Source organism: Balaenoptera ricei, chromosome 1 (genome assembly GCF_028023285.1).
Source record: "Balaenoptera ricei isolate mBalRic1 chromosome 1, mBalRic1.hap2, whole genome shotgun sequence".
Lineage (NCBI taxonomy): Eukaryota > Metazoa > Chordata > Mammalia > Artiodactyla > Balaenopteridae > Balaenoptera > Balaenoptera ricei.
Genome location: NC_082639.1, coordinates 75,103,240 through 75,119,016, shown reverse-complemented (window position 1 = coordinate 75,119,016; position 15,777 = coordinate 75,103,240). Strand labels below are relative to the sequence as shown.

General features: G+C 46.8%; 1 protein-coding gene and 1 long non-coding RNA gene across 3 annotated transcripts in view; one reads left to right on the top strand and one right to left on the bottom strand.

Moving 5' to 3' along the window:
* Positions 1–311: 311 nt before the first annotated feature.
* CCN1 (cellular communication network factor 1) lies at positions 312–3,232 on the bottom strand. Its single transcript, XM_059925441.1, has 5 exons — positions 2,931–3,232; positions 2,416–2,629; positions 1,710–2,066; positions 1,373–1,584; positions 312–1,269 (listed from the first exon to the last, which is right to left on the bottom strand). Exons 1-5 carry the CDS (start codon positions 2,991–2,993, stop codon positions 967–969), a joined length of 1,149 nt encoding a protein of 382 aa, XP_059781424.1. The 5' UTR covers positions 2,994–3,232; the 3' UTR covers positions 312–966.
* A 2,366-nt stretch (positions 3,233–5,598) lies between these two features.
* LOC132367336 (uncharacterized) overlaps positions 5,599–15,777 on the top strand; it is a 100,193-nt gene continuing 90,014 nt past the window's right edge. The window contains exon 1 of one of the 2 annotated variants that reach the window (XR_009503760.1): positions 5,599–5,934. This is a non-coding gene — a long non-coding RNA (uncharacterized LOC132367336). Of the gene's footprint in view, positions 5,935–6,349; positions 6,493–15,777 lie in introns of those variants that run through there. The other variant, XR_009503761.1, reaches the window with a different exon arrangement.

The following is a 15,777-nucleotide window of genomic DNA, read 5'->3' as shown; positions in this document are numbered from 1 at the left end:
AAGCATTATTATTTAAATCACAAACTTAGCTTCAGATTCCTTCTTGTGCTTTGTACAATGCCTGGTGTTCAATACATGTTTTTAAAACAGATTACTCTAAATTCCAAGATTTTTTTCTGCTGAAGATATAAAAGCAATCATTGTTAGATTTTTAGAGGTTAGTTCCCTGCTCTATCCCAAGCACCTGGAACAGTTCCTGGTACAAAGTAGGTACCCAGTAAATCCTGTTTCAATGATTGAGTGCATAAGCTAGATTGTCCCCAATGGTTTTGAACATTCTCTAAAAATCCTGAATGCCATAAACTCAGATATTAGGTAAATATTTCTTTATTAAATGATTAATTCCATAAATAAATTCTTTTCACTGAATATAAAATTAAAATCATTTACAAATTATTCCAGTATTACATTTCCCCTCCCTCCCCAAAAGCTACATTTTGATAAATAAAAACATTCAGTCTTAAAACACCTGATTTCTGTTTGCAATTTAGAGTGCAGATAGCTGCCTCTCATGGACACTCACAGAGTGTCACCTTCTGGAAGGGATGGACCCCCCCCCCCTCCCATTTACTTCTGTCAAAGGATGGAGTCTTTAAGTGTCCAACTAATCTTATTACCTTTTACAACTGTAAAACCGAAAGGGAAAAAGCCTAGAGAAAAATATGCTTACCAAATAATTTACAAACAGAAAACAGAACGTCATCAACACCACAAGCTCCAAAATGAAGCAGTAACGTGTGCTCCAATATTATGAAGCAAAGTATTCTCCAATCGCGGCTGCATTAGCGTCCATGTGCACCAGCACACCTGGCAGTTTCGAAATACCTTAATACTACTCAAGAATGAGCAGTGCATCCCTTCTACAGTGAGTCCCTTCAGCCCGCCGCCCCCACCCACGCCTCCGTGATGCTGACACTCTTCTCTTCCCACTTTGTCCACCCTCGTGCCGGAAAACCCAGGTAGCGTTTAGTCCCTAAATTTGTGAATGTCATTGAACAGTCTGTAGAAGGGAAAGGCTGCCTCGTTGGCATGCGGGCAGTTGTAGGTGCATCTGCAGGACTGGATCATCATGACGTTCTTGGAAAACGTCTCCCCATCTTCGCAGCGGAACCGCATCTTCACAGTCCTGGTCTGCTGAGGCGTGCAGCAGCGGCCGTCCACGCAGGAACCGCAGTACTTGGGCCGGTATTTCTTCATACTCGAACATCCAGCGTAAGTAAACTTGACCGGTCCGGGGGATTTCTTGGTCTTGCTGCATTTCTTGCCCTTCTGTAAGAAAGGGAAGAGAAGGGAAGTTAGTGTTTCTCTTTCTTGGAAGAGAGGTTCCCATCTCACCCAGGGGACCAGTCTACACGGCACTGCAGGCACTTACTTTCAGGCTGCTGTACACCGGCTGTCCACAAGGCCGCACTTCACAGATCCGGGTTTCTTTCACCAGGCGGCATTCAGGGTTGTCATTGGTAACGCGTGTGGAGATACCAGTTCCACAGGTTTTTGAGCACTGGGACCACGAAGTCGTTTGGACGATACATTTCTGGCCGTGTGAAGAAGGGCTGTACAGAATGCGAGGTTCCATTCCAAAAACTAGAGGGACAAACAAGAGGGAAGATTCCTCAGACGCACACCGACACGAACAGATTCAAGTTCTCATTTCTCTGAAGTTTCAAACTAGGAATGGGTTTCAGTACAATGTCTCAGTCTTCACTTACCGGGGAGCCGCTTCAGGGAGCCGCCTTTTCCAATCGCAATTAATTCATTGTTTCTCGTTAACTCCACCTCCGAGGCATCGAAGGCCAGCTCCTTGCCCAGGAGGCCGTCCCTGTCGTCCATGGGGTCCTTGGCACCATCCTCGTCGCAGACCCACTCCTCACAGCACTGCCCGGTAACTTTGACCAGCCGGGGGTTGGGACAGCCCAAGCTGGGGAGAGAGAGTTCTTGGGGACACAGAGGAATGCAGCCCACGGCGCCGTCAATACATGTGCACTGATGTTTACAGTTGGGCTGGAAACTTTCCCCATTCTGGTAGATTCTGGAGTTATATTCACAGGGTCTGCCCTCTGACTGAGCTGCAAAGAGCACCAAAAAAGAAAGGGAGAAGAGAATAAAGTTAAGATTCCGTACGACGGCCTGAAACTCAGACATATTTTCTGCTGCTAAATTCAATTGATGCTAAAGTTTCCTACGATTCCCCGGAGACTCCAGAGCAGAACAATAAGTTAGTCAGGAATCACTTTTCCGTATGCGCTTTTCGTTGGGCCCAGACACACTGAATTGCATTCCAGACTGCTGAAATCATGTGCCTTTCTGCCAAGCTACCAACAACAAAGCATCACCATACATGGTCGCAAAATTACTAAACTTCTGGACTACGGGGACTATTCTTTTTTTAAAGGGGCCAAACCACAAGCATCTTACCTCTGCAGATCCCCTTCAGAGCGGTGGAGCTGGCGCCGAAGTTGCATTCCAGCCCCTTGGTGTGGTCGCAGGGCTGCGTTTTGCTGCAGTCCTCGTTGAGCTGCTTGGCGCAGACCTTACAGCAGCCGCAGGCGTCCCGGACCAGCCCGACTCCCGGGGCGCACTTGGGCGCCTCCATGGGGCAGTGGCAGGCGGCGGGGCAGGTGGAGAGAGCCTGGAAGGGGGAGAGGACACGTGTGAGGCTCGGCGCGGTGGGCAGGAGGGACGCCCCGGGAAGGGACGGGGATATCCGGCCCGGGCGGCAGGGGGTCTCTGATCCCGTCCAGCCCGGCCACCCCGGGCGGCTGCGTACGCCGGGAGGGCCCCCCGGCACGTCTTCAGGGCGGGCTTAAAGAAAGAGCTCCCCCGAAACGCCCCGCCGAACTTCGGAGTCTAGCTTTATCGGCCGCGGGCCATCTGGGGAAAGGCGAAGGGGCTGCTAGAGCGGACGGGGAAGCGGTGGCCAAAGAACTCACCAGCTTGGCCAAGTGGAGAAGGGTGACGGCGAGGGCGAGCGACCTGGCGGTGCTGGAGCTCATCGTGGCGCGCAGGAGGGGTCCAGGAGAGCGCGGAGGCAAAGACGCCAACACACCGGTGCGTAGCGGCTGGGCCGGCGCGGCTGGGGCGGTGGGCCGGGCGGTGGGCCGGGCGGCGGGGAGGCGAGAGCCAGGCAGGCGAGCGGGCTGCGGGCGTCCTTCTCTCGAGGTCCTTGCCGGGGAGGAACGGAAGGCGCGGATGCTGCTCGGGGACGCTCTCGCTCGCGGTCTGCCCCAGCGCCCAGAGCCCGCCTTTTATACGGGCCGGCCGCGGCGCCGCGTGTTGCAGTGACGTCGACTCTGTCTGCGCGTTCCAGAATTCTCAAACATCTCAGGAATGCTGGTTGGCGCGGGCTCCTGCCAAGCGCCTCCCCTGGCTCCGTTGCACTTTTTTTTTTTTTTTTGTCCTGGACCCGTCAAGAAAACAATCTTCCGTTTTTTCCACTTTAAATAACGACTTCTATAGGGGAGGGCTCTTCTTGGAGTGATGGTGGTGATGGTGGTGGAAGGGCCGAGGGGGGCGAGTTCAGAACTTTGCCTGGATTGGGAGGGTGGGAGGACCTGGAGGGAGGAACAAAAGTCGTTTTGTTTGGTGATGCCGAGTTGACCGGGCAGCCTTGGAACCCCTCACCCAGGAAGGCAGCGAGCTGTTTGCTTGTTTACAGCGAAGGTGAGAGTCAAGTTATCTATTGAGAGAGGCGAACGGAGAGGGAGAGTGTCTGGGAGCCAGGAATCTATCTGAGGACTTCATAGAAGCGTGCTCGGATCAAGTCCCAAATCTTTGGCATGGTGTTTATTGGACAAGTGAAGTGTATTGCAAATTAATACCCGAGGTGGCATTTATGAATGAGAAGGGGAAAAAAAAAATCAACTTCCCCCATCGTCTGGCAGATTCCCAGGCAGAGGTCTTCCCCCGTCCGCCAACCCCCACCCCCTCCGCTTTTTGGTATGTCGTACTTGTTTGTTTTTGGAGGTTCCCACTTTAGTTCCAGCCCACTGCCTGGGTTGGAAGTCCGAGAGGAAACGAACGCAGGGAGCTCTCTGGGAGGCGGACTTACACTTCCTCACGGATGCGGGAGACTGGGTAAGCTCTTCCAGCCTCCCACCGCGGGCGGGAGGCGACGCTAACTAAGCAGCCAGCCAGAAGCGGGGGGGACCACGGTGGAGTGATTTGTATTGAGATCATCACCTGTATATACTGCAAAACCAAACCAGATTCCAGCACCATTGTGCCCAGTGGATCTCTGGAAAAAGCAGACTCCTTGACGCTGAAAGTTTTGTGGGGCTTTTTAACTCCTTTCCTTGGGACCATTTAGAAGCCTCCCATTTCAAGTGAATTGCAATGCTTTGCTCTCTAAATACAGAGAAATAAGAGATTTAGGATGTAATATTCTGTAGTAAAAAAAAAAAAGTTAGCAATTTTAAGGTCCTATTCTACCAGCAACACATTCAGTAGAAGACCTCCTACAAAGCAAGTTACTTGAACTTCAAATACCTTTAGTGTGATGGACAAATGTTCCCTCAAAGTTTAAAAAACTATCTTCTTGTGTAACTTTCATAAAAACATACACAGTAATTATGACAGTTTCCCTTTTATATGTGCTCTGGGAGAAATCCTTGTCCTTTGCGATGTTTAGGACTGTTCAGTCTAAATGACTGAGAAGTCTTGCTTAAGAAGGCCTTCAGTGTGACTTTTCTGTGAATGACTCTAATAAACACAAGAAGCTATTGCAATGAAAACACTCTCCCATGGAGAGAACTGTGGCAGGAAAGAGTTAAGTTTCATTCATTCAAAAGTGCTCTTCCAGAAGTCTAAGAAGCTTTTACTAGAGGGAGAAGGATGTCTAAGGTTTTGTTGGAGGGATGTGGGGTGGTGAACTTACTTTTCAAGACAATAGACTGTCAGGTGTTCTGGGCCCTGCATCCTGCCCAAGCCAATTCATCAGTTATTATTTAGAAAACGTTTTTGTTGTTTTCCTGTGCTCAACTTTCGTTACTGTTTCCTTCTTAATGAAGTGACTGGGGATGGGGGTGAGTAGGTACAGTACAGGGTGGGAGGAGGTGGTGAAGAGAGAATGGAGAGGAGCGTTCCTGGCTTCTGTTGTGGCGTCTTTTCTATTTGACTTCGTGGTTGTAAGTATTTCCAGATGGTGAATCAGACACCAGACGTAACAATATTTCCATATTTGGGTATAGCAGTAGCCTGCGTTTTTAACATTTTTCTGCCTCTGTTATCCAACCACAAAGCATTCTTGACAGCTTCAAATGTTGTTAAATATAGACTTAACTTCTGTTCCCAGAGCAGGAAATTCTTTGGAATTCCTTGTTTTTCACGCAATCTGTCTATCATAATTTAAAATAAAATTACAGTGGATGATCCAACTGGCTCATGTACACACCTTGCTCCTTTATGGAAGTTGTGTGTGTGTGTGTGTGCGCTTGCGCGTGTGTGTGGAAGAGGGGGCTCAAAGAGATTCAGTCTGCTGCACAGCATTCAAAAACACACCATTCCAGAGATTCCTTTAAAAATCAGATTAAAGTTTTCTAACAAGGGTTGTGTGCGTTTGTTTCTGGACTTCATCTGGGGAATCTTGGAGGATGAGTTTGCCCCAGAGGAGAAACTTACAGAACCTCACCGTCAGCTGCCCATTTAAAGCAGGGGGTGTGTGATGGGAGGGGGTGGGAAGCTGCAGCAAACAGGGCCAGGACGTTGGGGAGCCGGAGAGACGGGAGTAACCTGTGTACACAGCCTTTCCATATACTATGTCCTGGTGAGACTGCTAGTAAACGACAGCCTCAGACAAGAGGAACAGCAGCTCGTCAAGTCCTGCTCCGAGAAGGTCCAGAAACCCCAGATGTCCCATCGCCTTCTCCCCTCCTCTGCTGAGAGCTGCAGATCAGTTCACGTTGACAGATTGAAGGGTCAGTGTGCAAACGTTCACGGGTAAGTGTCTTCGGGTGCTAATTCTGCATGGCTCTTTTGCTCTCTTTCCTCTCTCCCTCCCTCTCTGGGAGCCCCAGGAGGGAATAAGGGGCCGCCTTGTTTCCTTGGGCTGCAAGGCACGGAGAAGGGGCTGCTTGTCTTCTCAGCTCCTGGCTTTGGACTGAGCGATGGGAACGTCTCTCGCGCACTGATGCCAGGGAATTTTAGGTCACCAAAAGAAGGGTTCACTGTCTGGCGGCAACTGAGAATAATAATCACCCTAAATCTGGCGACTCCGGTTTCCTAGCCCTAGACCAGTGGTTCTCAAACTGTGGCCCGCATCAGACTCACCTGGAGGGCTGGTTAAACGACTGACCCCACTGGCCCCACCCCCAAATTTCTTATTAGTTACACTTCTAAGAAGTCCCGAGGTGATGCTGACGCTGCTTGTTCGGGGAATCACACCCTGAGAAATACTGCCGTGGACGACGGGAGTGCCTGCAACAGCTGTGTGTGTGCGTGTTTGTCCTCAGAGGTACTCGGCGGGCTCACAACTCCACCTTTTATAGCCACCTTAAGGTACAGCACAACTTACTGTGACAGCGAAAGGCCAACTTTAAGGTGGCGCCCCTGCGCCATCCTATTGCTCTCCGCTCCCCCAAGCCCCACCCCACCCCGACTGACTGCAGGGAGAGCCAGAGAGCCGGGATGGCGGCGGGAACTGGGTGGCAGTGGCGCTGGGAAGGCCTCAGCTGCCCCCGGGACCCCTGCGGAGACGGCGGGCTGGGGGGATGGGGAGAGATCCGGGGCCCGAGCACCGGGACGCGCCCGGCCGCCTGCTGCCCGCCGCCCCCTGCCGGCTGCCCGGCCTGCGCTCCCGGAGTCGCGGCGGTGGCCAGGACTAGAGGTTTCCGGCGGCGCGCGGCGCAGGACGTTTCCAGCCCCAGCCCATATTTGGTGAAAGTCTTTCAAGACTCCGTCATCCAGCTCCGGGGGGCGGCGGCGGCGGCCCTAGGAGGAGGCCCAGCAACGGCGCGGCCGCCGAGCTGCTGAAAAGTGCCCGCGCCCGGTCCTCGGGCCGCCCGGCCGCAGGCGGGGCTGGCGTGCGGGTGCGCGCGTGCCGGGGAGACCGCGGCCGCCCGGCCCGAGCCCGCACCCCTGAGAGGACCCGGCCCGCCCTGGGCTGCGTGGGTGGCTGGCCGGGAGGGCGCCGGCCCGATTGTGTCACTTTTCCCGTCCACCCACCCCGCTGTTGACTCGTCGTCCCAACGGGGCAGAGAGTTGCCGCGCTGTGCCAGACTTGCACGGTACGCCCAGGTGCGGGGCTGTGTGTGCGTTGTCGGAGCGTGGCGTTCGTTCAGACATCAAGCCCACCCGAGAGCGGGGACGTGGAATTGACTTTGGGGAGAAGTCCCCAAGGGCCTGGATCCCGTTATCCCTAGAAGGGAGAGAGGCTGGAGCTCCCTCTTGGTTTCTCTTGGTCTCCCACATCCCTTCCTCCCTTCCTCATCAGTAAGTTCCGTGGGGGCAGAACCCCTGGATAGGAAGCCCTAGCTCTGCCATCCACTAGCCTGCAGTCTTCAGTAAACTGCACATCCTCTCTGGGCCTTGTATACTTCATCAGTAAATTGGGAAAGGAGACAGCAGGTAGTAAAACTGGAGCAGTCCCTTTCAGGGCTAAATTTCACGCCATCCTCTCCTGATAATAACAGAAGCCAACGCTTATATAGGGCTCACTCTGTGTCAGGCACAGTTTTGAATGCCTGCTATTTATTGACTTATTTCATTCTCCAGTGCCCCATTGAGGTAGATCCTCTGGTTAACACCATTTTCTATCTAAATGAAGAAATGGAGGCACAGAGGGTAAATGTCTAGCCAAAGGGCACTCACCTAGCAGGTAGCAGAACTGAACCCAGGTATCTTGGTCCCAGCAGGCCTTGCCCTTAACCGCTGTGCCTACTCCCCATCTCTTACTTTAGACGTTCAGGCCTGTCCCTTCTTCTGGAACTCAACCCTTATTTAACTCTATCACAGCTTACCCAGATGTTTCAGGATAAATGCATCGGATAGAAAAGTAGTTGAGAAGTTAACTGAAGCTGTGTGAACCTCTAAGAATTGCCTAATGTACTGACTCTTGGGGAAGAGGGGGAAAGGAGTGTTGCATTTCAACAGAAAAAGCCTTAACGCAAATAAGTTTACGTAGTGGACTTTTAGACACCTTGGCAGAGGGTGGGGAAGGTATCTTGGCCTTTGGGGTCCTTCTGATACCTTACAAGCCACATTGATCAGGCAGTCCCTGCTTCTGGAATAAGGCTTGGCCCGGTAGGAACTACATTTGTCACTGAGGTGGTTTTCAGTGTCACTTACTTGATAGTTTATCAGTCTGAGTGTTCCTTATGGACCCAATCTACTTTTAACTTGTTTTTTCTAACTATATGTTATGAGTATAATTATCTATGTATCTGAGGACAAATTGTTTATCCTCTTTGAACCCCAGATTTATTCTGATCTCATGGTATGTCATGGTACCATGGTAGGCACTGGTGACATAAAAAAGAGGACTTTAACATTGACCTTCCCCGAAGGACTTCACAGTCTGTTCCTGAAGTGCGTACAAAGTGCTGTGTGGACACTTTCGGCCCTGGGGAGTGAAAATGGAACTAATCTGGGTCTGTAAGGATGAGCAAGAGTCTTCTACACGGAAGGATATTTGAGACAGAGGGAACAGAGCCTTGACCATGCATAATGAGGACCCGCTAGGGAGGCTTGACCATAGAGTCCCTTTGGGGAACAGGCAAGAGAGGTCAGCTGGGATCTTCCGCAAATGGCCTTGCCCGTGGCGTTGGGACTCTGTCTACAGCCAGTGGTGAGCCCTGTGAGTTTTTGCCTTGGTTTCCTCATTTATAAGATAATGGGGTTGCGCCAGCTCAGAGGATATGAACTGAAGCGCTCACAGGGATCAGCCAGGTAAACAAAATGCCATTCCAAGGATTTTTGCCAGCTGACACTGGCCTCAGCCTGGGGGAACCATGCGGATGGTGTGGACTCTATGGGGGGAGGGAGGTGCAGTGGGGGCTAAGTGGTTGGTAGGTGAAAATGTAGGTCCAGTGTTTGCTTGTTTTCTCAGTTTTTAAAGAGATCTGGATCTTTAGGTGAAGGCTTTTACTTTTTAAAATGTTGGTAATTAATTAGAACAATGTTAAAATGCCATCAAAGTTAATCTTGGGAAAACCAAAGAAGACAGTGTGAGGGAGCTGCCAGTTGTGACCTCCAGACTGAATGTCTCTAAGAACCTGTCCTGCTCTGGCATTCTGTAACTCTCAGCCTCTCGTGAAATGTTAAGGAATAGCACCATGGGCTCCATTTAATTGTCAGTTTGACTAGATTTTCATTTGTTTAAGAATCATGGCTGTCACTTGACTGACTCAGTTGTAAGAGTTTACACTTTATCAACAAAATTGGAATCAGTGTCTTTTTCTTATTTTCTACTTTCCACACTCCCCAAACACCACTCAGTCTCCCTCTTACTTCTCCCCTTGACTTTATGTTGTAAGCAGCAGCCACTCCTTTGGCAGCATGCTAGGAAACAATTTTTCTAGGGCATTCGTATCAAGTGGGAGCTATATCTGTTTATTTCCTCCACCTGGCATCTGTCCACAGGAAGCCAGGCATTTCTAGCCCCTTTACCTTACAGAACTTCTTGTTTTGTGATAACACAGAAACATTTCAGAGGAATGAACTGGAAGGCACCTCTCCCACTCTACCCTGCAATCTATCTTCTACACGTGCTTGAGCAATATGAAATATATTAACTATAAGTCACTATCAAATGGGTTGGTTCCAGATTTAGGGATTAAAAATTAACCTTCACCTCTTCTGGGTTTTATTTCCAGAGATACCTGTCTCTTAACTGCCCACTTAAAACCACACATACCACATTCAGCATCTAGAAAGGATTTGATCTGGGCACAGTACATGAGCACACAGATAGATCCTACAGAGAGACTGAAGCCATTTATTCATGCCAAATTTTGCGGGACCGAGGATTAAGTGTAAAGGAGGATTCTGGCAGTTGGGCTGATTATGTGAAAGAAGACATAAGACATGTTTAATACTCAGCAGGAGGCTTGGCATATAGTAAGTACTTAATAAATTATAATTATTTCCACAGCAAGCACCACGGTTACCTTTACTTTTACTACAATTAGCATAGAATGAGCTAGACTTATTCTCTAGAGAATATTCTGTATTCTTTAGACTAGATGAAAAAACTTGATGAACTCTAGTTAAAAAATCATTTGATAAATGGTATATAGCTGATGTGATTTATAAGATCCACCCAGGCCAGGATCCTGGCTTGCACTGGGGCTCCAGCAATCATCTAAGAAAGCACTCAAATGGCCTTGCCTGTCATGGAATTGCAACTTTGCCTACAAGCAGTGTCGAGCCATGTGAGGTTTTGCCTTGGTTTCCTCATCTGTAAGATACTGGGGTTGTTCCAACTCAGGGTCATGCACTCAAGTGCTCCACAGATCAGCTAGATACAAAACACCACACCTGAGGATTAGTGCCAGCTGACACTTGGTCTCAGTGTTTGGGAGCCATGGGGATCGCTATGTCTATGGGGCCTGGGTTTTGCCTACCAAAGGCTAAGCAGTTCATATATACATATATATATATATATGTGTGTGTATATATATATATATATACATATATATATACATATATATATATACATATATATATATGAGATGTTAAGGTAGAGCAGAGTGTCTGTCTCCAAAGACCATTCTTTTGAGGAAGAACATGGCGTTTGCCCTCCATGAAATCCGCCTTAAAGTCTAGGCACTTGCCCCCAACTTCTTGACTTCCCCTTAAAAACTGATTGTGGATTCCTCACTTAAATATTTTTCTAAATGTGAGCTTAATTTTGTCTTCAGTCATTGTGGACCCCACTTTCTTCAGGAGAATCTGGTAATGAATGAGTCAAATAATAAAAGAGGGTTTCCTCCTCAGGGACCCTTGCCTGAGCTTGTTCCTGTTTTCTCTGAAGAGAAAGAGATGTGTCAGAGCAGAGGAGGAACTCAGAGATTGAGAGATACTTCTAGCCTAACTTAGTCATCACCATTGACTTTATTACCTGAGGCCGATGGTGCTGCTACCACCCATGGCGCATGGTCACCCTCATATCACAGCTGCTCGGCATGGAGCCCTCCAGGTACCCACCAAGCACTCCCTCTGTGCACCTTGTGCAAGGTGTCCCTGAGCCTTGGATGTGGGCATGGGTGTGGTGCCCAAGGTTATGGCAAAACATAAAAAGCGTAGAGCAATTTGAGGCTAGTCCCAGATGTTTCTCTGACGTTTTTTTATCCCCTCTCCTTTAATTAGGTTTTAGCTTTCAAAAGAAAAACAAAGCTATTTTTAAACAGTCAGCTCTTTTTTTTGGTACTTGTTTCTAACTTTTTAAAAAATTGAGATATAACTGACGTACAACATTATATTCGTTTTACGTGTACAACATAATGATTCAATGTATGTATATATTGGGAAATGATCACCACAGTAAGTCTAGTTCACATCCATCACCTCACATAGTTGCAGTTTTTGTTTTGTTTTTCTGGTGAGTAGAACTTTTAAGATCTACTCTCTTAGCACCTTTCACATATACAATACAGTATTATTAGCCATGCTGTACATTACATCCCCAGGATTTATTTATCTTATATTCTTTTATAACTGCAAGTTTGTTCCTTTTGATCACCTAAACAGTCAATTCTTAAAGGAAAAAGGCAATATGTGTTCAATGCTTGAACCTTCTGAGGCTCTGGGAAATGCTGCTGGGGGAATTATAAAGTGTGGAATATATACCAAAGCACTGCAGATCCAGGAGATGATGGCTCAGTTCAATCCTATAAATATGATATGAATGACAGGCTTCATGCTAGGTGGCAATGCAAAGAGAAATAATATCTAGACTTTGCCATTATGGTCTCGTAGCCTAGGGGAGATCTAGATGCTTAAACAGATAGTACAATATAGCGATCTATTTTCTATGTACAGTGTAGCCAAATTGCTCTGGGAGTACAGACAAGGGACATCTAACTTTGAGTCCCCCCCTTTAAAGATGTGAGGTGTTGTTCAGTTTGTATTTTTTGATGGATGGGACAGGTTAGACCCAGTTATACACAGGCACTAACATGTAGGATCCCCTTGAAGCTGGTGATTGCACAGAACATGGGCATCTTCATGAGACAACAGACAACACCTAAAAGTGAGAAACTTAGGATGAGCCTCTGAAAATGCATTAATCGCAGAGAGGACCATCCCCGTGGGTGCTGTTGGAAATTATCACTATGGATCCTTCTTTCTGAGGTGGGAGGGAAGGGAACTGACATTTACAGGGCAACTGACATGAGCCAAATGCCTTAGAGGTTATCTCACCTAATGTTCAAGAAAATCCTCTAAGGCGAGCATTTTGAACATCTTTCTAAGCTTAGGAAGTCGGGGTTCAGAGAAGTTAAACAAGTTGCCCAAGAACAAGCAGTTAGAATGTGACCAAATAAGGATTCTAACCCAGACCTGTCTGACTGTGTCCAGACCCAAAGCCTGTGCCCTTTCTACATGTCTGCTACACCATCCTGACTTCCTGAGTTTCCACTCCCTTTATGAGTGTTTGCTCTTTTTCTATTTTTTTTTATTGTTACCACCTTGCTTTATAGAGCCAGCCCTTTTACCTTTTCTTAGCACTTTCAGATCCATTGATGTTGAATTTTTTGAGCCACTCACTGGTGAGCCTGGCTTCTAAAAGGAGGTGCAGATTAAAGTGAATGGAATCATTATCATCATCATTATAATCAGAGAACAGGCATGGTGATATTAAGCCTGCACTTACAGTTGCTTCCTTGCTAGGCACTATGTAGAATGATTTAGATATACATGATTTCTGCCTTCTAGGGACAGATGACAGGTTCCTCAGGATGTGGAGTTTAATTGGAAATAATGAAGGAAGTATGATTTCGGGATTCTATGTTTCAAAGACAGAGGGAAGTGCCATGGCAGTCTAAGGCTGCACTAAAGTGATACTGCGGCTCTATAAAGGCAAGGTGGTAACAATAAAAGAATACAGAAAAAGAGCAAACACTTATAAAGGGAGTGGAAACTCGGAAGTTAGAGGACTATGTGAAAAGGGTATTGGACAAATGCACTGAAGTGTGTGTGAGTGCGTGTGCTTGTGTGTTGGGGGAGGGAAGGTTGAGGGGGATGGAATGAGGAAAACATGGTGAATTATGACATTCTTGTGGATTCATTATCTTTTCTTGTTAGCACAGCACATCCGGACTCCATTCACCTTTCTTTTCTCTGGGCCTTCTGCACTTTCTAGGTCCTTGCTCTGCTATTTTGAATAGAGAAGTCCTTGAGTCTCAGTCCAGGAGACGTGGCCAGAAAGGGCTACTTTCATAGTTGGGCCATCCTGCAAACACTGTTTTCAAGGGCCTGCAATCCGAAAAACTGCGGCCAAGGAAGCAGGTAGGGGGTGAGGGTGGGTGTGGGGTAAGCTCAGGAAAGACTTCTGAAGTGACATAAAGTGAGAATTGAGACAATTTCCACTTGAAGTCCCCTCTCCACTTATTAGGCATTAACCATCTGGAACCAAATGCAGCTAATTTAGCATCATGTTGGAAAGTTTATAATGTGAACCACATCCTAGGGCCAGGGCATCCAGGTTTTGATCCTTTGTAAGCGTCTCTCTCTTGGAATTCAAACTGGTGTCAGCACATAGGAACTAAGAATGGTGCCAAGTTTTGAGTCACTACTCTCTGCTTTCTTCCAGAACACCGTGGGAAAAGGATGGGCAGACTAGTTAAGGTAAAACCCAGTCCCCCCCAAATGCTCACTGAAGGCTGGAAACAAATCCGTTTTTAAATGTTTTAAAAATCAAATTGAACTCAGGAAAGAGGTAATAAGCCTCTGTTCTTTGGTTCAGCTTGGATCTGGAGGCTTGTTTTGTTTTCTGAGTCTCGAGGCTGTCACATTGGGTGTTATCTATAACCCCTTTAGGTTTCTGGGGGGTTCCCGCTTGCCTTTTAAAGGACATTTATTAAATGATTGCATCATGCCAGGGTTTAGAGATATAAAGGTGACTAAGATGTGGTCCTTGACTTTGAGGTAAGCATGGTCTAGAGTGGTAAGAGTATGGGTAAATAATGTGTGTGTGCAAATACTGTGTCCCTTCACAAGGGTGCATTGCACCAGAACTGCTTCTGGATCCCTATCTGAACATGGCCCTACACTAGGGGTGAGGTCTTCTCATCGCACTGGACGGTGTTGCTCTTGGAACTTCCAGTGCTTCTGCAAAGCTTGAAAGAACAGGCTGTGTTTTTCTCTGCTTTGTTTAAACGACTCTGCTTAGGACATAGTATCAGCATGAGCCTGGAGGGTCCTCTGATAACCTCTCCTTAATAAGGGGTTGGATAGTTTTGTTTTGAATGCCTTTCGCCTTCCCTTTGGTAAGCAATCCAGGCTTCCTGATGTCTATTTATGGCCTTTTAGGTATCTTACATCTTCTGGTGTTCTGATGATAAGTAATGGATGTGTGAATTATATTCTTGGCCTTATCAGAAATGGAGCATAGTGAATCCCAGGATTTCTGTTATATAGTTTTAAAGGTAAACCCAGTTACTTGAAGCCTTTCTCCTAGGCAGTGGACCACATTGGAAGTAGACAGGAAAGGAGAACTTATTGGGCAAGAAGACTGTGTCCTAGGATCCGATTACATTTGGTAGCATTTTAGAGTATTGTTTAATTGGATTCCCCCATTGTTTGTGGTGTGCCATCTGGCGTTATTTCTTTTCTTTTGTTTACTTTGGGTTCAGTTTTCTCTTATTTGTCAAGTTTCTTAATATGGAAACCTAGATCATTGATTTAAGGTCTTTTTTCTTTCTATTATAAGCATTTATTTTATTATTTTTTTAACATCTTTATTGGAGTATAATTGCTTTACAATGGTGTGTTAGTTTCTGCTTTTGTAGATTTCCCTTTAGATGCTCCAACTGCCTCCCACAAATTTTGATATATATGCTTTTATTTTTATTCATTGCAAAGGACTTTCTTTTTTTTAGTATTTATTTGTTTATTATTTATTTATTTATTTTGGCTGCGCCGGGTCTTAGTTGGGGCACGCAGGATCTTCGCTGCGGCATGCGGACTCTTAGTTGCAGCATGCATGAGGGGTCTAGTTCCCAGACCAGGGATCGAACCCGGGCCCCCTGCATTGGGAATGTGGAGCCTTACCCACTGGACCACTAGGGAAGTCCCTCAGAGGATTTTCTAATTTCCTTTTTTATTTCATTTTGACTCCTGGTTATTTAGTGTGTTATTTAGGATCCAAATATTTGGATATTTTCCAGGTATCATTCTGTTATTTATTTCTAGTTTGATTTCATTGTGGTCCAAAAATAAACTATTTGATTCTTTTTAAAATATCTTCCACTTCTCTTCTCACTATGTTTACATTTTACTTTAAATACTTGTACATAGTTATAATAGCTGTTTTAATGTTATCTTCTAGTCTCATTATCCCTGTAATTTCTAGGTTTGTTTCTATTGATTACTTTTTCTCCTGATTCTGGATCACATTTTCCTGCTGCTTGACATGTCTAGTAATTTTTTACTTGGAAGCTGTTATAAATATTATGTTGTTGAGTTTCTGGATTTTTTTTTGTTTCTTTAAATAGTGTGGGGCTTTGTTTTGGCAAGTCATTAAGTTACATGCAGATCAGCTTGACCCATGCAAAGCCTTATACTTTCCTAGGGCAGGTCTAGAGAATCCTTTACTCAAGAGATAGTTCAGGCTTACTACTAAGA